This window comes from Lithobates pipiens, unplaced genomic scaffold (genome assembly GCF_037356315.1).
Source record: "Lithobates pipiens isolate NorthernLeopardFrog02 unplaced genomic scaffold, aLitPip1_a1.2 Scaffold_16, whole genome shotgun sequence".
Lineage (NCBI taxonomy): Eukaryota > Metazoa > Chordata > Amphibia > Anura > Ranidae > Lithobates > Lithobates pipiens.
In genome coordinates this window covers 109966647-109988176 of record NW_027507748.1, presented here as the reverse complement: position 1 = coordinate 109988176, position 21530 = coordinate 109966647, and the positions used below count along the sequence as shown (strand labels likewise).

Genomic DNA, 21530 nt, shown 5'->3' with positions numbered 1-21530 from the left:
GTGGGACTGTCACTGTCCTAAGTCCCCTTTGGGTAGTAGACAGGGTAGGGTCAGCATGGCTTCAGAAACTGGTGTTTCTTCCCCCGAAATCCAGGCAATTGCAACCGGGTCACCTGCGGACTGCGCGGTCCCTATGGACACCCTTCCGGAGGTACTCAGTTCGTTGCCAAAATAGAGGCGGTACGTGGGAAGAAAGGTGCTAAAAAGCGTACCCCCTCCCCTCCAGCATACCCGTGTCCCCGGTTAGCCGGGAGGCCCTGTTGGTGATTGTACCAGTTCCAGAACAAATTTCTGGCTCTTCCCTTTGGTCTGGCATCAGCCCTCAGAGTGTTTACCAAGGTACTGGCTTCAGTATTAGCGTTGCTGAGACAATGTGGGATCGCCATCGTGAGCTACCTGGACGATCTCCTCCTGAGAGCATCTTCCGCCTTAGAATTATAGGAGGATGTGGTGATCACCATGCAGACCCTGCAAGAATTTGGGTGGCTGTTGAACATAAAGAAGTCGGTAATTGTGCCGACCCAGCATCTGGAGTACCTAGGTTTACTGTTGGACTCCAGGGAAGCGAGAGTTTTTCTCCCTTCAGACAAATTGCAGACTCTCAGGTCCGCTGTAAAACTGCTGATGCACCGCAAGTGGTCGTCACTGTGGTTTTGCATGCGAGTATTGGGACTCATGGTAGCCTCCTTCGAGGCAGTACCCTTCGCCCAGTTCCACACCAGAGTACTGCAGAAGGAGATCTTGTTGAAATGGGACAAATCTCAGTTGTTCCTGGATCGACAGATCCAGGGGAGCCAGCCAGTCAAGGACTCTCTGATCTGGTGGTTGAGGTCCCCGGTGATTCAGTCTGGAAAATCGTTCCTTCCTCTGAAATGGACGGTGATCACTACGGACGCCAGTCTATCCGGGTGGGGTGGCGTGATTGGGATTCAGTCGGCTCAGGGCCTTTGGTCGACGAATGAATCCGAGTTGCCGATCTATCTGCTCAAATTGAGAGCGATCAGGCTGTGCCTCCACACATGGTCAATGTGTCTTCAAGGGCGTCTGATCAGGATACAGTCGGACAACGCCACGGCTGTGGTGTACATCAATCACCAAGGGGGAACAAGAAGCTCAGCCGCTGCTTGGGAGATCGCTCACATACTTCGGTGGGCAGAGCGACATGTACCGGCCCTGTCGGCCATTTACATCCCGGGTCTGGAAAATTGGCAGGTGGACTACCTGATCACCAGATGCTGGACCCAGTAGAATGGGCATTGCATCCGGAGATATTCAGGCAGCTGTGCCTGAAGTGGGGCACACCAGATGTGGATCTATTGGCCTCCCATCTCAATCGGAAGGTGCCAAGATTCATGTCCAGGACAAGAGATCCGTGGGCAGACGCGTCAGACGTGCTGGTGGCTCCGTGGGATCAGTACCAGCTGATCTACGCCTTTCCTCCACTGAAACTGTTGCCACGTCTGCTTTGCAGAGTGGAAGTCGAGGGGATCCCAGTAATCCTGGTTGCCCCAGATTAGCCTCAGTGGCCCTGGTACGCGGACCTGGTGCGTCTGGTGGCAGACACTCCCTGGTGACTGCCATTGCGAGAGGACCTCCTATCTCAAGGTCCAATCTTTCATCCTGCTTTACCATCGCTGGCTTTAACAGCATGGCTTTTGAGAGCGAGGTGTTGAGGAACCGGGGTCTGTCGGACTCGGTGATTCCAACTATGTTGAGGGCACGGAAATCATCTTCTTGGAAGATATACCATCGTACCTGAAAGGCCTGCATCTCCATGTGTGAGGAGAAAGGATGGCATCCGCGTTCCTTTTCCATAGCAAGGATCCTGCTGTTTCTCCAGCAAGGAGTAGACCAGAGATTGGCATTGAGCACCATCAAGGGGCAAATCTCAGCCTTGGCTGTCTTTTTTCAATGACCCCTGGCATTGCACTCCCTAGTGGGTGCCTTTGTTCAGGGGGTACGACATGGTGTCCCTCCGGTGCACCCACCGTTACCCCCATGGGATTATTACCTGGTGTTGTTGGCGCTTCAAAAACCGCCGTTTGAAAATATCAGGGAGATACCCTGTTGACTCTTTCCCAGAAAGTGGTCTTTCTAGTGGCCATCACATCGGCCAGGAGGGTTTCGGAATTGGCAGCCTTGTCTTGCAAGCCTTATCTGGTCATCCACAGGGATAAGGTGGCGACTTGGTCGTCTGTCCATACGTTTACCAAGTTCTACCAGGTAGACGTCAGTGCAACGGCTGATGCCTGTTTTGGCTGCAAAGTTTTGCAGGCGGCCGTGTAGTTGCAATTCCATATGCAATCGATATTTTTTCCTGGTTTTTCGATAAAAACGCAGTACTGTTATGTTATTGCACTGTTGCATTACTTCCTCAAATAGTTGCGGTCTTGAGGATCGCTCCTGTTGAGGATACCCGGTTATGTGGGGGTGTTTTCCACACACTGTTGTTTTTTTTGTGGGTTTAGTTTCACTAGTTCCCACTTGCCATGGTGGATGAATTTCTTATGCTGTTTTTCCCACCCCTCGTTTGGCACTGCTTGGGGGACGTCCCATTTTGTTACAGAGAGGAGCTGTGTCGGTTGGTGAATTGCAGAGAAAAGGATTTTACGGTGAGTACAAAAATCCTATTTTTCCCCACAAATAAAGCTTTCTTTTGATGGTGTTTGATCACCTCTGCGGTTTTTATTCTTTGTGCTATAAACAAAAAAATAGCGACAATTTTGAAAAAAAAGCAATATTTTTTACATTTTGCTATATCGAATATCCCCCCCCCCCCCCCCCCCCGAAAAAATAAATAAATAAATATATATATATATATATATATATATATATATATATATATATATATATATATATATATATATATATATATATACATTTCTTCCACAGTTTAGGCCAATGTGTATTCTTCTGCATATTTTTGGTAAAAAAAAAAAGCATTTATTGATTGGTTTGTGCAAAAGTTATCGTGTCTACAAAACGGGATAGATTTATGGGATTTTTATTATTATTATTTTTTTAGTAATGGCGGCGAGCTGTGATTTTTATCATGACTGTGACATTGCAGCGGACAGATCGGACACTTTTGACACTATTTTTGGACCATTGGCATTTGTACAGCGATCAGTGCTATAAAAATGTCACTGTCACTGGCAGGGAAGGGGTTAAACACGAGGGTGCGATCAAGGGGTTAACTGTGTTCCCTCAACATGTTCTAACTGTGGGGGGATGGGCTCACTAGAACATGACAGAAATCACTGCTCCCAATCACTGGGAGCAGTAAATCCCTGTCATGTTGCTAGGCAGAACAGGGAAATGCCTTGTTTACATAGGCATCTCCCTGTTCTACCTCTCTGTGCAAAGATTGCGGGCCACCGGCAGACACACTCCCACAGCGCCGCCAGTGTGCGCACGCCCTCTAGGCGCGGATGATGCAGCGATGTACGGGTACGTTGCTTTGCGCACCTGTGCTACTTTGCCAACGTATATCGGCATGAGTCGGTCGGCAAGTGATTAAAAAGCTAATATACTCAGCTTAAAATTCAAGTCAGGCATTAAGTAAATCACCATCAGCTCGCAGCTTACTGGCTTCTCATCATACTTTCGGTATCAGTGTCTACGTCGCCCTATGTGACGGGACTTTGTGTGTGTCTATGGTTGCTCTATGTCGCCCTAGTCTGCTCTACAGTGCAGATCCCAAAAGTAATCCGGAAAGACAGTGAGCTGCTAGCTGATATTGATTTACTTAATGCCTGACTTGAATTTTATCCTGTGAGTGTATTATCTTCTTGATAAATGCCTGAATCATTTTATTACTACACTATGATGGCGTCTCCATGATTTTGATGACTTACGGTGCCTGTTCTACTAACACCGAAGATTTAAAGGGGCAGCTCTGTGGGTCTTAATAAAGGTGGTCAAATTGATTGGAGTCTATTCTGTGCTATATATACCCCTGAAGTTGGGGAAGGCACAGATCAACCCATATTTACATAAAGGTCAAATATTAAAGGCGAAGGCACACCCCAAACACGAGGTGGACCACAAGTGGATTACATTTGTGTTTGCAGCACTGGGATTTTCACAAAAGAATAGCGCTTCACTGTTATTTGATTTTCGATCACTTGTTGGTGTGGGAACACGTTGAGGCCGGGTTCACACTTAGTGCCGACACGGCTCACAGTAGGGGTCTGGTGCGTAGACGAATCAGGCCTGAATTTTTGCCTGAATTCGGACCTGAAACTGAGCCAAAGACGCCCCTGTGCAATCAGCTCCGAAGCCGCCATGGAGATGTGTGAACCGGCTCCAAGCTGCAAGTGCATAGATTAATTGCATTATTTAGATTGGTGGTGGAGGCACACTAGTATGTTTGGTTTTAATTTGTTTCTATTGCTGTCTGCATTCCTGCGGGAAAGATTCACATTCTCTATCTGTCCAGGTGGCCATTGTCACTGGTATGAATAACTGAACAGATTTGCTATTTTGCACCCAAGACATTGTTAGACATAAAAAACTGTATGCAATACTTTTATTCTTCAATGAATACAGATCATGGAAATGATTAAACATTTTTATATGTTGAAAATGTGCATTATATAATATAATGGGTTTATTATAGTACTGCCTTCATTATGAAGTGCAAAAGTATGGACAGGCTTAAAGTATTATTAAACCCACAACAGTCAGAGTAGCCGACCTGCACATGCTCAGTTGTGTCTTTTATGCTTGAAAGAACAGTTACTCAAGCACTGAACTCTCAGCACTGAAGAAACTGTGCAGTTTATCATGTAATCGTGGTATACATACAAAAAAGAATATAGTGGCAGTATTTTAATGTAAAAATAAGATGTACATTATCTCACAAAAGTGAGTACACCCCTCACATTTTTGTAAATATTTTATTATATCTTTTCATGTGACAACACTGAAGAAATTACACTGTGCTACAATGTAAAGTAGTGAGTGTACAGCTTGTATAACAGTGTAAATTTGCCATCCCCTCAAAATAACTCAACACACAGCCATTAATCTCTAAAGCGCTGGCAACAAAAGTGAGTATACACCCCTAAGTGAAAATGTCTAAATTGGGCCCAATTAGCCATGTTCCTTCCCTGGTGTCATGTGACTTGTTAGTGTTACAAGGTCTCAGATTTGAATGGGGTGCAGGTGTGTTACTCTTAAGCCCCGGGCCATTTTGCTGGCCAAAGACCAGAGCACTTTTTGTGATTCGGCACTGCGTTGCTTTAACTGACAATTGTGCGGTAGTGCGACGTGGCTCTCAAACAAAATTGACATCCTTTTTTCTCACAAATAGAGCTTTCTTTTGGTGGTATTTGATCACCTCTGCGGTTTTTATTTTTTGCTCTATAAACAAAAAAAGAGCGACAATTTTGAAAAAAAAACATTATTTTTTACATTTTGCTATAATAAATATCCCCCAAAATTATATAAAAAAATTTTTTTTCCTCAGTTTAGGCCAATACGTATTCTACATATTTCTGGTAAAAAAAAAACGCAATAAGCGTTTATTGATTTGTTTGCGCAAAAGTTATAGCATTTACAAAATAGGGGATAGTTTTATGGCATTTTTATTAATCAATTTTTTTTTTCACTAGTAATGGCAGCAATCAGCAATTTTTATCATGACTGCGACATTATGGCGGGCACATCGGACATTTTTGACACATTTTTGGGACCATTGTCATTTATACAGCAATCAGTGCTATACAAATGCACTGATTCCTGGCAGTGAAAGGGTTACCCACTAGGGGGCAGTGTAGGGGTTAAGTGTGTCCTGGGGAGTGATTTTAACTGTGGGGGGGCGTGGCTACGCGTAACAGGGAGCAGTGATCAGTAACACTGTCACTAGGCCTAACGGGGAGATGCTTGTTTACATTAGCATCTCCCCATTCTTCCTCCCCATGAGACAATCGGGGGTATCCCTGGGACAATACATTTACACTGTTATACAAGCTGTACACTTACTACTTTACATTGTAGCAAAGTGTAATTTCTTCAATGATGTCACATGAAAAGATATATAATAAAATACTTACAAAATGTGAGGGGTGTATAAGCTGCGGGGGGCGGATTAACTATTTTCATATTGCTGGGTTTAGTAAAACTTTAATGGTGAAGGGCAGTAGTCCAAGCTAAGCATCTTTCATTAAAGTACTCTGTGCTTTTTTGCACCCCCATTTACATAGTTACATAGTAAGTAAGGTTGAATAAAGACACCAGTCCATCCAGTTCAACCTAAGTGAATGTCTACAACTGCCCCTATCCCTGTACATTTCACACTCACATCAGTCCTGACCCTCAAGGAGCCCACAATCCAATTCATATACTAGGGCCAATTTTGGACAGAGGCCAATTAACCAGCCTGCATGTCTTTGGCGTGTGGGAGGAAACCCACGAAGGCACAGGGAGAACATGCAAACTCCAGGCAGGGTCCTGGTTTGGACTTGAACCGGTGACGCTTTTTACTGCTAGCGAGAGTGCTAACCACTACACCACTGTGCTGCCCAACTTGTTAAAATGCAGAGTAAAAGTTGAAAAAAAAACTGAAGGGGACAGAAAGTTAGATATTATACTTACCTCCTCCATGTTACAGAGGATGGAGTCATCCTCCAGGCCATGAGTTCCTGGGAAAAGTTAACATGCTAAATCTTGTGAGAATATGCTGTATCACAGTTTTGGGAGCTAATTTTCAGGGAGAACTCTACATTTCCCAGATCTTGCCATAAGAAGGATGATACCCTCACTTAGGTGCGACATGAAACTTTGGGAAAGGTAAGGGTTATATTTAATTTTTTCTCCCTACAGGTAATTTTTGAACTTTTATGCCGCACTTCAGGAAGGAGGAGGGTGCCCATTTTAAAAGCTGACCTTGCATTTTAGGTGCAAGGTCATAACAGCACAGACACATTTCTAAATGTACAAGTATTACAGCTCCTGGTACTCCATTGTACTTTGCACTTATGTAAGCTATGTATATTGCCTACTCCCAAAATGGCATGGGAATGGATTTTTTTACGGATCGCCACCAGAAGACAATTTGGGAGGAGAGGTGTATCGTGAAGAGGTCTGATAACAAGCACATAATGGAAACCTCATAGGACAAATGGAATTGTGTCAGACTGACCCAGGAATAGAAAGCTTTACTTTTTCTTTAGGGTCTTGCTCATTTTGTCTGTTGTAAAGATGTTTCATCACCATGTATAGTGCTGAAATGTAACTAGTTTGGGACTTGTGAAAGTCACCTTCATGGTGTAAGCATTGCATTATCACACTTTATGTGCTTCATACTTGCAGTCAAGGAGAGAGAAGCTTTGATAGATTGACAAATCTCCATCATTCTGCACAGGTAAACCCAGCGCTAACACAGCAGTTTGAAGAAAAAGGCTTAAGATTCGTTGGGCACGACACAGAGGGACAGAGAATGGAAGTCGTTGAACTTAAAGGTTAATATTTAATGTTTCTATAATGTTTTAGTTACCTGGGATTTATTCAGCCTTATCCTGAAAGAAAGCTAACCCCCTCTGTGCTCCAGTACAAAATGTGACAAGAAGTCCAAAACATTTGCACTGATTTTCTAATGAAGCTGAGCATCTTTACGCACCAAATTGTGCAAATATTCAATCACCCAATCATGTAAAAGCCGAATTCTTGCTTCTTTATTTTATCTGCACTTGATTGAATAATTAAAGTGAATATTCACACAATTGATTTTCAACTCCTTCAATAAATCAATGTTAGTATTTTGCTGTTTTTAAGATGGACACAATACACACAGATTTGGCCTCATACACAGGGACGTTTACAGCCTGAAAAGTACTCTAGCATAAAAATCCTGGCGCTCTCACGTTTTGAAAATACCATATTTATCAGCGTATAACACACACCCTTTCCCCATGAAAATCAGGGGGAAATCGTTTGTGCGTGTTATATGCCGACCCCTACTGCCTAGGAGTGGAAGGTGGGGACGATCGCCACTGGATTACACACAGCCGCAATCTCCTGTGTATCCGGGGCTCAGTCGCACACAGTCCCCCCCCCCCCCAGCCCAGCATTGGACCACTGTTCTGTCTATCATATGAGCTGGGCGGGATTGTGAGTGAGCGCCAGATACACAAGGAATTGCGGATCTGAGTAATTCAGCACTGGCGCGGCTGCGATCATCTGCAAAGGTGAGTCTGCAGATGTGTACTAAACAGGCTGCAATGACAGGCATGTTAGAGGCTGCAGATGGGCACTGAACAGACTGCAATAATGGGCACATTAGAGGCTGCAGATGTGTACTAAACAGATTGCAATAATGGGCACATTAGAGGCTGCAGATGTGTACTAAACAAGCTGCAATGATGTGCTGCTAGAGGCTGCAGATGGGCACTAACCAGGCTGCAATAATGGGCACATTAGAGGCTGCAGATGTGTGCTAAACAAGCTGCAATGATGGGCATGCTAGAGGCTGCAGATGGGCACTAAACAGGCTGTAATTTTGGGTACATTAGAGGCTGCAGATGGGCACTAAACAGGCTGCAATTATGGGCATGTTAGAGGCTGCAGATGGGCACTAAACAGGCTGCAATAATGGCCACATTAGAGGCTGCAGATGTGTACTAAACAGGCTGCAATGATAGGCATGCTAGAGGCTGCAGATGGGCACTAAACAGGCTGCAATAATGGGCACATTAGAAACTGCAGATGGGCACTAAACAGGCTGCAATGATGGGCATGTTAGAGGCTGCAGATGGGCACTAAGCCTACAATAATGGGCACATTAGAGGCTGCAGATGTGTACTAACAAGCTGCAATGATGGGCATGTTAGTGGCTGCAGATGGGCATGTTAGAGGCTGCAGATGGGCACTAAACATGCTGCAATAATGGGCACATTAGAGGCTGCAATAATGGGCATATTAGAGGCTGCAATAATGCACATATTAGAGGCTGCAGATGGGCATAGATCAGGCTGCATTGATGGGCACTGGTGAGGCTGCAGAAGTTTTTTTTTCCTGAAACTTCCCTCTTAAATTTAAGGTGCATGTTATAGGCCAGTGTGTTTTATACGCCAACAAATATGGTATGCTGTATGCACATGTGCAGGTAAACGCCAGTGCACATGAGAATCGCCATTTACACAAGCAGGACCGCATACAGCACCAGTGCATTACATGCAACTCCACAGGCATAGGAAAGCACATGGATTTTTATGCTAGAGGACTTTTCATCCTGTAAACATTCATGTGTATCCATGTGTATGAGGCCTAACAAAATATAATAAACCTGTGGGCATGGATTCCCAGTATCCTTAAATCTTTATCTAAATCCAAGAACAAAAACTGACTCCAGCTTACTGGTCCTTAGATGTGGTGGCTGTATTCATTTTTCTTTGTACATACGGTATTATTTTTGCTTTATTTTAACCTTATAATCCTGTCATTTCCTCCCATCCTGTCCTAGGGTGACAACTATACCGAGCATGGGACAGCACAAAGGAGCTTACTTAGCCTTATCTAATAAAATACAATGCACAAATATCTATTACAATAATCTTTATTGGATTATGTTACTGGCATGGTGTTATTTAAGGAGTAAATTTAGATTAATAAGCAAAGACATACTAAATGAATATCCAGCCATTAGCATAATATAAAAACATCAAATACAATAAAGTCACAATGTCCATCCAGATATACCGGATGACTAAACCCACACTGAATACAGGCATACCGCACTTTTAAGTACACAATGGGGTTTATTTACTAAAGCTGGAAAGTGCAAAATCAGGCTCACTTCTGCATAGAAACCAATCAGCTTCTAACCTCAGCTTGTTCTATTAAGCTTTGGTAATAAAACCTGGAAGCTCATTGGTTTCTATGCAGAAGTGATCCTGATTTTGCACTTTCCAGCTTTAGTAAATAAGCCCCATTGTGTGCTTAAAAGTGGGGTATTCCTGTAAACACCATGACGAAAGTTTTAATAAGAAGGGGGGGGGGGCATTCTGGTCCAGCCCTGAAGACTGAGGAATCCAGATGGCAGCGGGCCTTAAATAGTTGCAAAAAGAGCAGTCTAACGCCCTGCCAATTTAATAACTTCAGTGCTGGGCACTTTCATCCCCTTCCTGCCCAGGCCAATTTTCAGCTTTCAGCGCTGTCGCACTTTGAATGACAATTGCGCGGTCATGCACAACGCTGTACCCAAATTAAGTTTTATCATTTTTTTTAAACAGCTTTCTTTTGGTGGCATATAATCAACACTGGCTTTTTTATTGTTTGCTAAAAATAAAATAAAAAAGACCAAACATTTTGAAAAAAAATATGTTTTTCTTAGTTTCTGTTTTTGTAAAAAAATTTTCCTTCACTGATGTACGCTGATGAGGAAGCACTAATGGGCACTAATTGGCAGCACTGATAGGTGGCACTGATGTGCACTGAAAAGCAGAACTGACTGGCATCACTAAGGACTGATTGGCATCACTGATGAGCACTGGCTGGGATCACTGTTTGGCACTATTGGGACTGCATTGATAATCAGGGCACTGATTATCTGTGCAGATCTCCCCTGTGGGAAAATGCAGCTGATTGGCTCTCCTCTTCTCTCATGCTGTCAGTGTGAGGAGAGGAAGCCTGATAAGCGGCATTTCCTTACTTACATGTGATCAGCTGTGATTGGACACCCCCTGCGGGACGTTGTCCCAGAACAAGAGGGCCACCTTGCCGCCATCATCTGTCTATAAGGCGGTAGGAGGTGGTTAAACCAATCTGGGGCCATTGCTAGGGGAGAAAGTCTCCCTATATTAATGGCAACTTGGCTACATAAAGAATAGGTAAAACCTCCCTGTCTTCTCCAAAGCAATGAGAGGTGTTTTGCAGTCCATGGAGATGGCACAGAACATTGCTCATCGATAACATTCCAGAGGCAGAGAGTACAGAACTTTGTCATCTCATAAAATTCCTCGCTGAATGACCAGCTAATTTTTTGGGCAAACATACGGCTTCTGAATCATTAACAGAAAAGGCATCAAATCCTATTTTGACTTTGTCTTTGGGTAACTTTAGTTTGCTTACCCTGTCATGTACACAAAAAGTGCCAAAACCACCAGCAAGATGCCACCTGATCTGATAACTGAATTGTTTACCTGCAGATCACCCGTACTTTGTAGGTGTGCAGTTCCATCCAGAGTTCTCCTCCAGACCTATGAAGCCTTCTCCTCCATACCTGGGACTAATGCTAGCTGCCTCTGGAAAACTTGCTACTTTCATACAGAATGGCTGCAAATTATCTCCCAGGTAAGTACTCAAATGATTTTTGGACAACTAATGTGTTTTTTATAGCACTGCAGTAAAAGCTGTGTGTTCAGTACATCATAAAAACTGTGAAGTGATTTTGTGTTACTTATCCAACCACACTACTTGCATCTTAGCAATATATTACAAATGACAATGAGCAGGTGCTCTTCAAATAATTTGTAATCTGATCACAGAAACCATATAATACACAAGAGGAATCTGAGACGATATGTACTTCTTTTTACTTATAATGTGTTGTGCTGTTTTACTGGGATTTTTTTTTTTTTTTAAATATTGTTATTTTCACAGATTTGTCTAGATCAGTATTTCTCAACTGTTTATAATTCAAAGAACCCTTTAAAACTATGCACAATTGCAAGGTGTCACATTCTAAAATGTAAAATGCAGCGATATCCACACATGTAGGGCACCCAACATTGAAGATGATTATTTTTTTCACAATGCAAATATACCTGTGCACATTGGTACTGATTGCATTCCAGCATTGCTCGTCTCCCTCATTTTCTCGTGTGGCTGATGTGATCCTCGTTCACATGGGCAATCAAGCACACTGTGCAGTCGACCAAATTGCCACTTATCAACCAATGATGTCAGTGCCCAAGGTTGTAGTGCTGCACAATAAAAACTTGTGGCTTTGTGGCAGGTTTGATCTACCCACTGGCTTGGTGACTATATTTGGGTGATTTGGGGCAATTTTAAAGCATTTTGGCCCTCCCTGGTGACTATGGTGCTGACAATGTGTCTGTGATGTGATGTGTGCGTTCATGCCAAGAACATATCTTTCAGGCATTTGATGTCCAGTAAAAACAGACGTCGGGGCTAGATAGGAATAATTTTGCTGTAATCGCTGTGTATATCGAGTCATGAAGAAAACTCTGCGAAGTTGTAAGCTACATTTATATAGGTCACACATGTCTAGCAAAATCAGCTGGCAACCTTGTTTGGAATTTGTGCCATCAGACACCTTAGGGATCATTGACTTGCATACTGGATTTATGATTTTGAACATTCCTACTTAACTCCTTTACGACAGCTATATGCATATAGTACCTGAGCGCGAGATTGTGTTTCTAGCGCGATGAGGTCGCGCTGGTTCTCAGCGACAGGGCACTGTACATCTCGCGCTGGCTGCAATAGGAAAATGTCACATTTTCCTATTGCAGTGAGCGCGAGAGAAGTGACAATGTCGCCTCTCTAATAGAGCCGACATGGCTTCCCCTCCAGAGGCATACCAGGCCCTTAGGTCTGGTATGGATTTTAAGTCGAACCCCCTATGCCCAAAAAACAGCGTGGGGGTCCCCCCAAAATCCATACCAGACCCCTATCCGAGCACGCAGCCCGGCCAGTCAGGAAAGGGGGTAGGGACGAGCGAGCGCCTCCCCCCTCCTTAACCGCACCAGGCTGTATGCCCTCAACATGGGGGGTGGGTGCTTTGGGGAAGGGGGTCGCCTTGCGGCCCCCCACCCCAAAGCACCTTGTCCCCATGTTGATGAGGGCAAGGGCCTCTTCCCGACAACCCTGGCTGTTGGTTGTCTGGGTCTGCAGGCGGGGGGCTTATCGTAATCTGGGAGCCCCCTTTAATTAGGGGGCCCCCAGATCCCGGCCCCCACCCTATGTGAATGAGTACGGGGTACATCGTACCCCTACCCATTCACCTGGGGACAAGGTGCTTTGGGGTGAGGGGGGCTGGTGTGGCTCGAGGTACCGGTAGTATTTCTGAAAATACTACCTTGGAGGTCCTATTCCTCAATTTAGCTTCTAAATCCCTAAAATCATCTTTTGAACACTCCATCTTCCTCTGACTTTGTCATTGGTGTCAACAGCCCGTGATGTGCCAAACCCAAGCGTCCGGTAGACAACATACAGTTCGGCACTTCAGGTCCTTGTGACAGATTGTCCCTCTTCCCCTTGGCTTCCCCCTACTCTCACTGGAGGAGTTCTTCCCCTGGCAGCTAGGGGCGTCACTCTGCTCCACCAATGCTGGTTCCTGACTGGTTTCACCAATGTCATGCAACGGGGCATGCTTATTGGGATGTTCCAGCTCAGGATCGGCCTCCCTGCCGCTTTCCCCTCTACTCTTCCTGACTGTCACCCATCTACTCTTCTCTGGTGCCTGCACAACTTTGTCTCCACACGCCTCTCGGCTGGCACCTGCAAGGTAAGTTCCTAGCTCTCCTTTGGGCTGGGGATTTTTTTCAGTGTTGACAATTGCTTCCCTAGATTCAGATCCTGGGCTTCCAGGGAATGAACATACTTACATTTTGCACAGCAGAATTTGCCCTCGATCAGATGATCAAGGAATGCATACATGCCGCAAGATGTACACCGAGTTGCATCTCCATCTCCGCCAGTCATCATACCTACTAATTTAATAGGGATTGGAAATTATGCTATGTCCTATTAACTAACATCTATCTTCCTGACACTAATGCTCAACAATACAATACACAGGTACTCACATAGTTAGTAAGGTTGAATAAAGACACCAGTCCACCCAGTTCAACCAGAGTGAGTGTCTACAATTGTCCCTATCCCTGTACATTGCACACTCACATCAGTCCCTACCCTCAGGGAGCCCACGATCCAAGGTCCCCATTCATATACTAGAAGCCAATTAACCTACCTGAATGTCTTTGGAGTGTGGGAGGAAACCGGAGTACCCAGAGGAAACCCATGCAGGCACAGGGAGAACATGCAAACTCCAGGCAGGTGGTGTCATGGCTGAGATTCGAACCAGCGACCCTTTTTACTGCTAGGCAAGAGTGCTAACCACTACACCACTGTGCCACCCTCAACATGGGTACTCACAGCACTCGGGTACTCACAGCACCCGTGCACTAGGGTACTCACAGCACCCGTGTACTCGGACACTCACAGTACTCTACACAGGTACTCACAATACTCAGGTAATCACATACACAGGTACTCACAATACACAGGTACTCAAAACACTCAGGTACTCACAACACACACAATACTTAGGTACTCTCACAATACTCACAATACTCAGGTACTCACAATACACAGGTAATTTTAGTACTCAGGTACTCACAATACTCACAATACACACAATATTCAGGTACTCACAGTACACACAATACTCAGGCACTCACAATACACTGTCAGTCAGGTTTTGTAGTTTGTGTCTCTGTCACTCTGCACAGCCTCCCCTTATAATCTGACACTAGCAGTCAGTAACCTTCAGTGCTGCTGTTTCTCCAGTCTCATTCGCTCTCTCCTCTGGTCTGCACTTCACTTACCCGCCACCTCTCCCTGTCAGCCTTCCACCTTCCAGTCCCGCTGGATTTCCTCCCGCCTCCTCTGCCCCGTCTGTGGGGTGATGCTGCCCCTAGTTACTGCCACTCTGCCACCACAATGTCCCGCTCTGCAGCCGCTGTAGGTCCCCAGGTCACCCTCTGGTGCTCTCGGTTGTGGGGGGGTCCGGTCCAGTCAGGGGGTCCGGTCAGCCGCGGCCAATCGGGTCTCAGGAACCAATTCCTGTTGAGACGTAAGGACGTGGCCCTTCCCTTGGTAACCTGGAGCGAGGAGCAGCGGGCGGAGGGGCAGCAACAGCCGCCTCCAGGAGCAAAACTCCCAGATCCAGCACCACCTCCTCATCGGAAGGTAAGGCATCCCCGCCTTCCTGTCCAACCTGCCGGGGGGGGGGTGTTTGGCGCCCCCTCACAAAAAAAAATTAAGCAACAGAGGCCACTGGTGGGATGGCTCCCTAGCTAGCTGGCCACCAAAAGTCAAAACCCATTGTCTCCCACAAGGAAGTGAAACTTTTAGCCCCTGCCCCACCTCATACACTGGTGGTCAAGCAGTGAAAGTGCCCCATCACACACACACCCGTGCCACTCTCCACCTCTCTTCCCAGGATAGGACTTTACTTGCAGTGTGAGTGAAGATAACTCCGGAGATAACCTAATGTCTACAGTAGTCTCTGTGTTTCAGTGCCAGGTGCTGGAACACCTTACAAATTGTAGTCACACTGTGCAAATGCAGTTGCTCCAGAGCTTAGTAAATGAAGTAAAGCTTCACTTTGCAAAGAATACCCAATCACATGCAAGGAAAATAAAAAAATGCATATTTGCTTGCACGTGATTGGATGATGGAAGTCAGCAGAGCTTCTGCTCATTTACTAAGCTCTGGAGCAACTGCACTTTGCAAAGTCCACAGTCTATTTTCCTTTAGTAAATAAACCCCAGAGAGTGTTCCAGAGCCCGGCACCCTGCTGCCACTCTGCTTTCTGACTGGTGCGCAATAGAGTGCTGGTGGGCCGTGTGTTGGGCACCGGGGTTCTAAAGTGTATGTTGTATCTATAGATCTATTTTAATTCTGTCCCTGTGTTTGGATAAAGAAACAGCAAATGTTAAATGTTAAGGTCAGAATTTTCCTTTGGCTCTTTTGATACGGAAAAGCTGAAATTTACACTCTAATGCCCCGTACACTCGATCGGATTTTCCGACAACAAATGTTGGATGTGAGCTTGTTGGCTGAAAGTCCAACCGTGTGTATGCTCCATCGAACATTTGTTGTCGGACTTTCAACCAACAAATGTTGCCTAGCAGGTTCTCAAATTTTCTGCCGACAGAACCTTGTTGTTGGAATTTCCGATCGTGTGTACACAAGCCCGAAGTACAAAAGTTCACACATGCTTGGAATCAAGCAGAAGGAGCCGCACTGGCTATTGAACTTCCTTTTTCTCGGCTCGTCGTAAGTCTTGTACGTCACCACGTTCCCACGTTCGTAATTGTTGGCTAACATTTGTGTGACCGTGTGTATGCAAGTCAAGTTGGAGCCAGCAAAATAAAATAAAAAATCCACGATTTTGTTGTTGTCGGAAAGTCCGATCGTGTGTACGGGGCATAAGAATACGTCACAGATTATTCCATTACTTTTTAGACTTTTTTTTTTCTAAATTGATAACAGTTTGTTCTTTGTCTGTATATAAACAATGATAGAGGAAGGAAATCGGTTTGTGATGAATAGAAATTCTTTACCAGCATGGGGCAGATCATTCACGTTTAGTCTGCAATGTGCTGTACGTCTGCTTTATTTTTTCTTGCAACTTATAAATGAGGCCATCATTGCCAGGAGCTTTTTTTTTTCTCTTTAAGTTACATTAAAGTTGCTACCTTCCCAGCAGACCTACACATACGGATTTATGTGCAGCATTGCAGACTTGGGAGATGAGCCATATTATTAGGATCTAAATATTGCCTGCTTCATTAAATGCTCGTAAACTGCTGAAAGCAAATGCATAATGACGGGCTCTTTTTATTGAACAAATTTAGTTTTATGAAACCAATGCCGTGCGCCCAGCTAATTGTCACGCTGCTTTGTAATTCTTGTTTTGAGCACATCTTGTTGTGTACTAACGTTAAGGGAAATTTCCAATTTATGTGCATTTATGTTACACAGTCACCACTTGAACTTCATGAGTCATGTAAGCTTAAAGTGTATGTTTGGGAAAAATAGAGAAAATATATGCAGTAAATCTCTGCAAAACTTTTGCAAGTCCCCATGTTTATCCCTTTTAGAAAAGTGACAACTATAGAAAAATAAACAGTGGTCTTTGGACCAAAGACCTATTCTACTTTAATTCTGTTATGCTGTCTAAGGCCTGGTTCACACTTATGCATTTTATGGAAAGGGCCAGGGACTTTTTTTTGGTTTTTGCTTCCCTAGACTTCATTGGATCAAAAGCGTGTATTGAAAAACCCAAAATGCACCTGCAACATGCAAACTACAACCTGCACAGATGTGAATCAGGCCTAATAGAGCCTTCTAGTGCTTATGTGTTCCTGCATTGTGGTGTTGTCTACAGAGAGATTTTAGCAATTAAAACACCTTGACAATAATTACGTTTTCTTTTCAAAAGACTTTTAGTCCCATATTGTAGGTCTTTGGTGAACTCGGTTGCTTTAGGCTACTTTAGGCCTGTCCATAGGACAGACTTCTGAAGGAGTTTCTGCCAGATCAGAAGTTTCCAAAAGCGGTCTCCTTGGGGCTGAATGCAGCCCTTTCCTTGCCTTTATCCAGCCCTTGGGGCACCATTCCATCCACAGACACCAACAATGGGGCATCATTCCTGTCTCAAACACCAACAATGGGGCACTGGTCCTCTCACTGACACCATCCAAAGAGCACAATTTCTTCCACTGACACCAGCGATGGGCCACTATTACTCCCACTGACACCAGCGATGGGCCACTATTACTCCCACTGACACCAGCGTTGGGCCACTATTACTCCCACTGACACCAACAATGGTCACACAATTCCTCCCACTGACACCAAAGAAAGGGCACAATTTCTCCCACTGACACCAAAGATCAGGCACTATTCCTTCCACATCAACTATGAGGCACTAGTCCTCACACTGACACCAAAGAAAGGGCAATGGGGTTTATTTACTAAAGCTAAAAAGACTGTGCACTTTGCAAAGTGTAGTTGCTCTAGAGCTTAGTAAATGAGCAGAAGCTCTGCTGACTTTCATCATCCAATCATGTGCAAGCAAAAATGCTGTTTTTTATTTTACTTGCACGTAATTTGGTATTCTCTTTGCAAAGTGAAGCCTTACCTCATTTACTAAGCTCTGGAGCACCTGCACTTGCAGATGGCAACTGCACTTTGCAAAATTTGCCTTTAGTAAATCAACCCCATTGTTTACTCCCACTGGACACCAGGACATTTTCTACTCCCACCGGCCTTAGTCTGGCCTCCCTAACATCTGAAGGTCAGTAAACTGGCCCTTTGTTTAGAACGTTTGGAGACCCCCTGTACTAGAAGAATGAGATGTAGACAGTCTTAAAGTCTGTAATGATGCTTAACCACTTCCCATCCCACGTATAGACATATGACGGCCACAAGGTGGCTCTGCCATCCTGGGCAACTGTCATATGACATCCTCAGCTTCCCGGCGGTCTAGGGGGCATGTGCGCTCCCGCCGCCCCATTCAGGAGCCGATGCACGTGCCTGGCAGCTGCTATAGCCACTAGGCCCCTGCGATTTCCAGCCACAGAGCAGGGACGTGGATCTGGATGTGTAAACACACAGATCCATGTCCTGTCAGGGGAGAGAAGACAGATTGTGTGTTCCTAGTATATAGGGGCACTGATCGGTCACCTCCCCCAGGCAGTCCCCTCCCTCCACAGTTAGAATCACTCCCTAGGTAACACATTTAACCCCTTGATCGCCCCCTAGTGTTAACCACTTCCCTGTCAGTGACATATACACAGTAAGCAGTGCATTTTTATACCACTGATTGCTGTATAATTGTCAGTGGTCCCGAAATAGTGTAAAAAGTGTCTGATATGTCCACTGCAATATCACAGTCCTGACAAAAATTGCAGATTGCCACCATTACTAGTAAAAAAATAAAATAAAAATGGCATAAACAAATGACCTATTTTGTAGAAGCTATAACTTTTGCGCAAACCAATATATACACTTATTGTGATTTTTTTTTTTTTTACCAAAAATATGTGGAATACATATCGGCCTAAACGGAGGAAGAAAATAATTATTATTATTATTTTTTTTTTTTAGTTGGGATATTTATTATAGCAAAAAATAAAAAATATTGTGTTTTTTTTTTTAAATTGTCACTCTTTTTTGTTTAAAGCGCAAAAAATAAAAACCACAGACGTGATCAAATACCACCAAAAGAAAGCTCTATTTGTGGGCGGGGAAATTATAAAAATTTCATATGGGTCCAGTGTTGTATGACCGCGCAATTGTCATTCAAAATGTTACAGCGCTGAAAACTGAAAATTGGCCTGGACAGGAAGGGGGTGAAAATGCCCTGTATTGAAGTGGTTAAATGAATTGTTTGCTGTTTGAAATGTAAACAAGGATTTCCCTATAAATGTATAATCTGTCTGATTGTACAATACGTACTAATGATGCAACAGATTCCATACTATGTCACAGCAGCTCCACTACCGCTAGATTTTTTTGTGATCTCATTACAGCTTTAGTTGCTTGAAGTAAGCCCGTCACAAGAGAAACATGGCTGCCATTGCTTAATCTTCCTTTTTTTTAAATGCTACTTACCTGGCTGTTATACTGACTCTCTTACCTCTCTTGAATTTATTGACCTAGAATAGTGAGGCTATGGCTAGTCTTATCCCTCAAATTTTTTATTCCATTAATCTCTGATATTCAGAGATCCTTTGGATTTGATATTCTGTACACGGTTTTATCCTATACAGCAATGCACCTGGTAGGCTGAGGTCACTCATGCACACTGATGAAGAGGGGCCCTTCCCTCTGTGATGCTTACAAGCCGTCACCAGCCTGTACAACATCTGACCAAACGAATCTCGATTTGATCAAATGCTTTTTAGGACAGAAGAGAGATCTGGGGCTTTATAGACCCCACATCTCTCCATACAGAGAGCCTTTCGTGCTTACAGCCATCAGAAGGGATGTTGTTCATTTCTTGTGATAGCAATAAAGTTGATAAAAAAATGAAAGGGTCAGTGTAAAAAAGTCCTGCAGGCATATGTAAATGGTGCTTGCACCGCACAAGTGGGGTATCATCCTGAACATCAGAGCGAGAGCTCTCATTTTAGTGCTAGACCTCCTGTGTACCTCTACACTGGTAACCTATAAAGATTTTTAAAGCATGGAGATTTTTAGATACCGGGTGTACGCAATTATAAAGTGTGGCATGTTGGGTATTTACTCAGCATAACATCAGCTTTTATATTTTACCAAAAAAATGTGTATTATATTGTATTTGGTTGCACTAAAGTTTATTAAAGTGTATTTTTCCTAAAACATTGGGTTTTAAAAACGGCTGTGCAAATATGATGGGACATAAAAAATTGCAGCAAGCACCATTTTCTTCTCCAGCATCTCTACTTTCAAAAAATATATAATGTTTGGGGGTTCTAAGTAACTTTCTAGCAAAAAAATAAATAAAAAATGAAAATGTGTACATGCATAACAGAAATGTCAAAATTTTCCTGGGGGTAAGTTGTTTAATGAAAAGCATATAGTAAAATATTTCCCTATTTCAGATAAAATTGGCATTGAAAATGCCTATAACATAGTTATGCACGTGGGTTTTTCCATTAGGCTTTTCCCATATCATACTGTAAAGTTTTGCATTAATTAAAAAGCCAGCGGCACTAATGCTTTTAAAAGGATGAAGATTGTTCGTCTCTGCTGAATGAGATGATTGCCAGCATTTTGTTCTACCTGCGATGGATGGGATAAAATACTACAATAGACTCCATTAGCAGAGTTAAAAGGATAACTCAACACAATACAGAGAAGCTGTGAAGATGTATCAGTTCTTGAATTCACGTATTTTTCTCATGCTTTTAGCCTGTTTTATATTTATAATACACTTTCTAGTCACAGGTATTGATTGTATTCTTCTTTACTATAAGGTACTTACGTTTTCCATTTCACGTTACATTCTGTTTTTTGCTGTGAATGCTGTAAATTCCCATATAATGACTGCTAGAGATATGCTCTGTATAGGAGGCTTAATGTAGCTGTTGGATTGCAAGTATTGAACTGTCTAATTTATTTTTACCTGTATTTTAATGCTTCCATCGGATGTCCTTGAAGAAAGTAAGTACATTGGGTTCCCATCTTCTTCTTATTTTTGTACTGCATGGGTTTTTTGCACAATACTTATACTGGATATGCCAAGTTGTTATAGTAACACATTATTATAACATATTCATGCTTTTGTTAAAACGATGTGCCTATTTTCATTGAAATAATAGGCCAGCACAGTGACTTGCAGCACTGGGGTCCTTAGTTCTAATCCCAATCAGAAAACTACCTGCGTAGAGATTGCATGTTCTCCCTGTGCATGTTTGGGTTTCCTCCAGTTACCTAGTCAGGTTGAAAAAGACACAAGTTCATCTAGGTACAATTCTTTGGGTTACAAACACATTCCAAAAAATATGCTAGTAGGATAATTGGCATGTATTGTATATGGCACCTTGGAGGAAGGGGCTCTTGTCAATGTACAATATGTAAAGTGCTGCATAATTTGTTGGAGCTACAGTATTAGAGATACCTGTAATACATTAACAGGTTTGACCGGCCACCGCAGTTATACTGCGGCAGAATGGCTCCCCTGGGTGAGCCACCGTAACTGTATGTCTGCCCTTTAAGACATTGTAGGAGGCACCCACAGCTTGTGCCCGGATCCGATGCAAGTATGCCCGCTGGGTACCTGC

The 21530-nt window shown here is 43.7% G+C and overlaps 1 protein-coding gene across 7 annotated transcripts in view; it reads left to right on the top strand.

Annotated features, from left to right (window-relative positions):
• Window positions 1-21530, top strand: part of CTPS2 (CTP synthase 2) — a 453041-nt gene that overhangs the window by 343537 nt on the left and 87974 nt on the right. For 5 of the 7 annotated variants that reach the window (XM_077480248.1, XM_077480250.1, XM_077480249.1 and 2 more), the window contains exons 17-18: window positions 7370-7466; window positions 11151-11295. In XM_077480248.1, the coding sequence (XP_077336374.1) occupies window positions 7370-7466; window positions 11151-11295 (242 nt within the window). The remainder of the gene's footprint in view (window positions 1-7369; window positions 7467-11150; window positions 11296-21530) is intronic. The other 2 variants (XM_077480253.1, XM_077480254.1) reach the window with 1 other exon arrangement.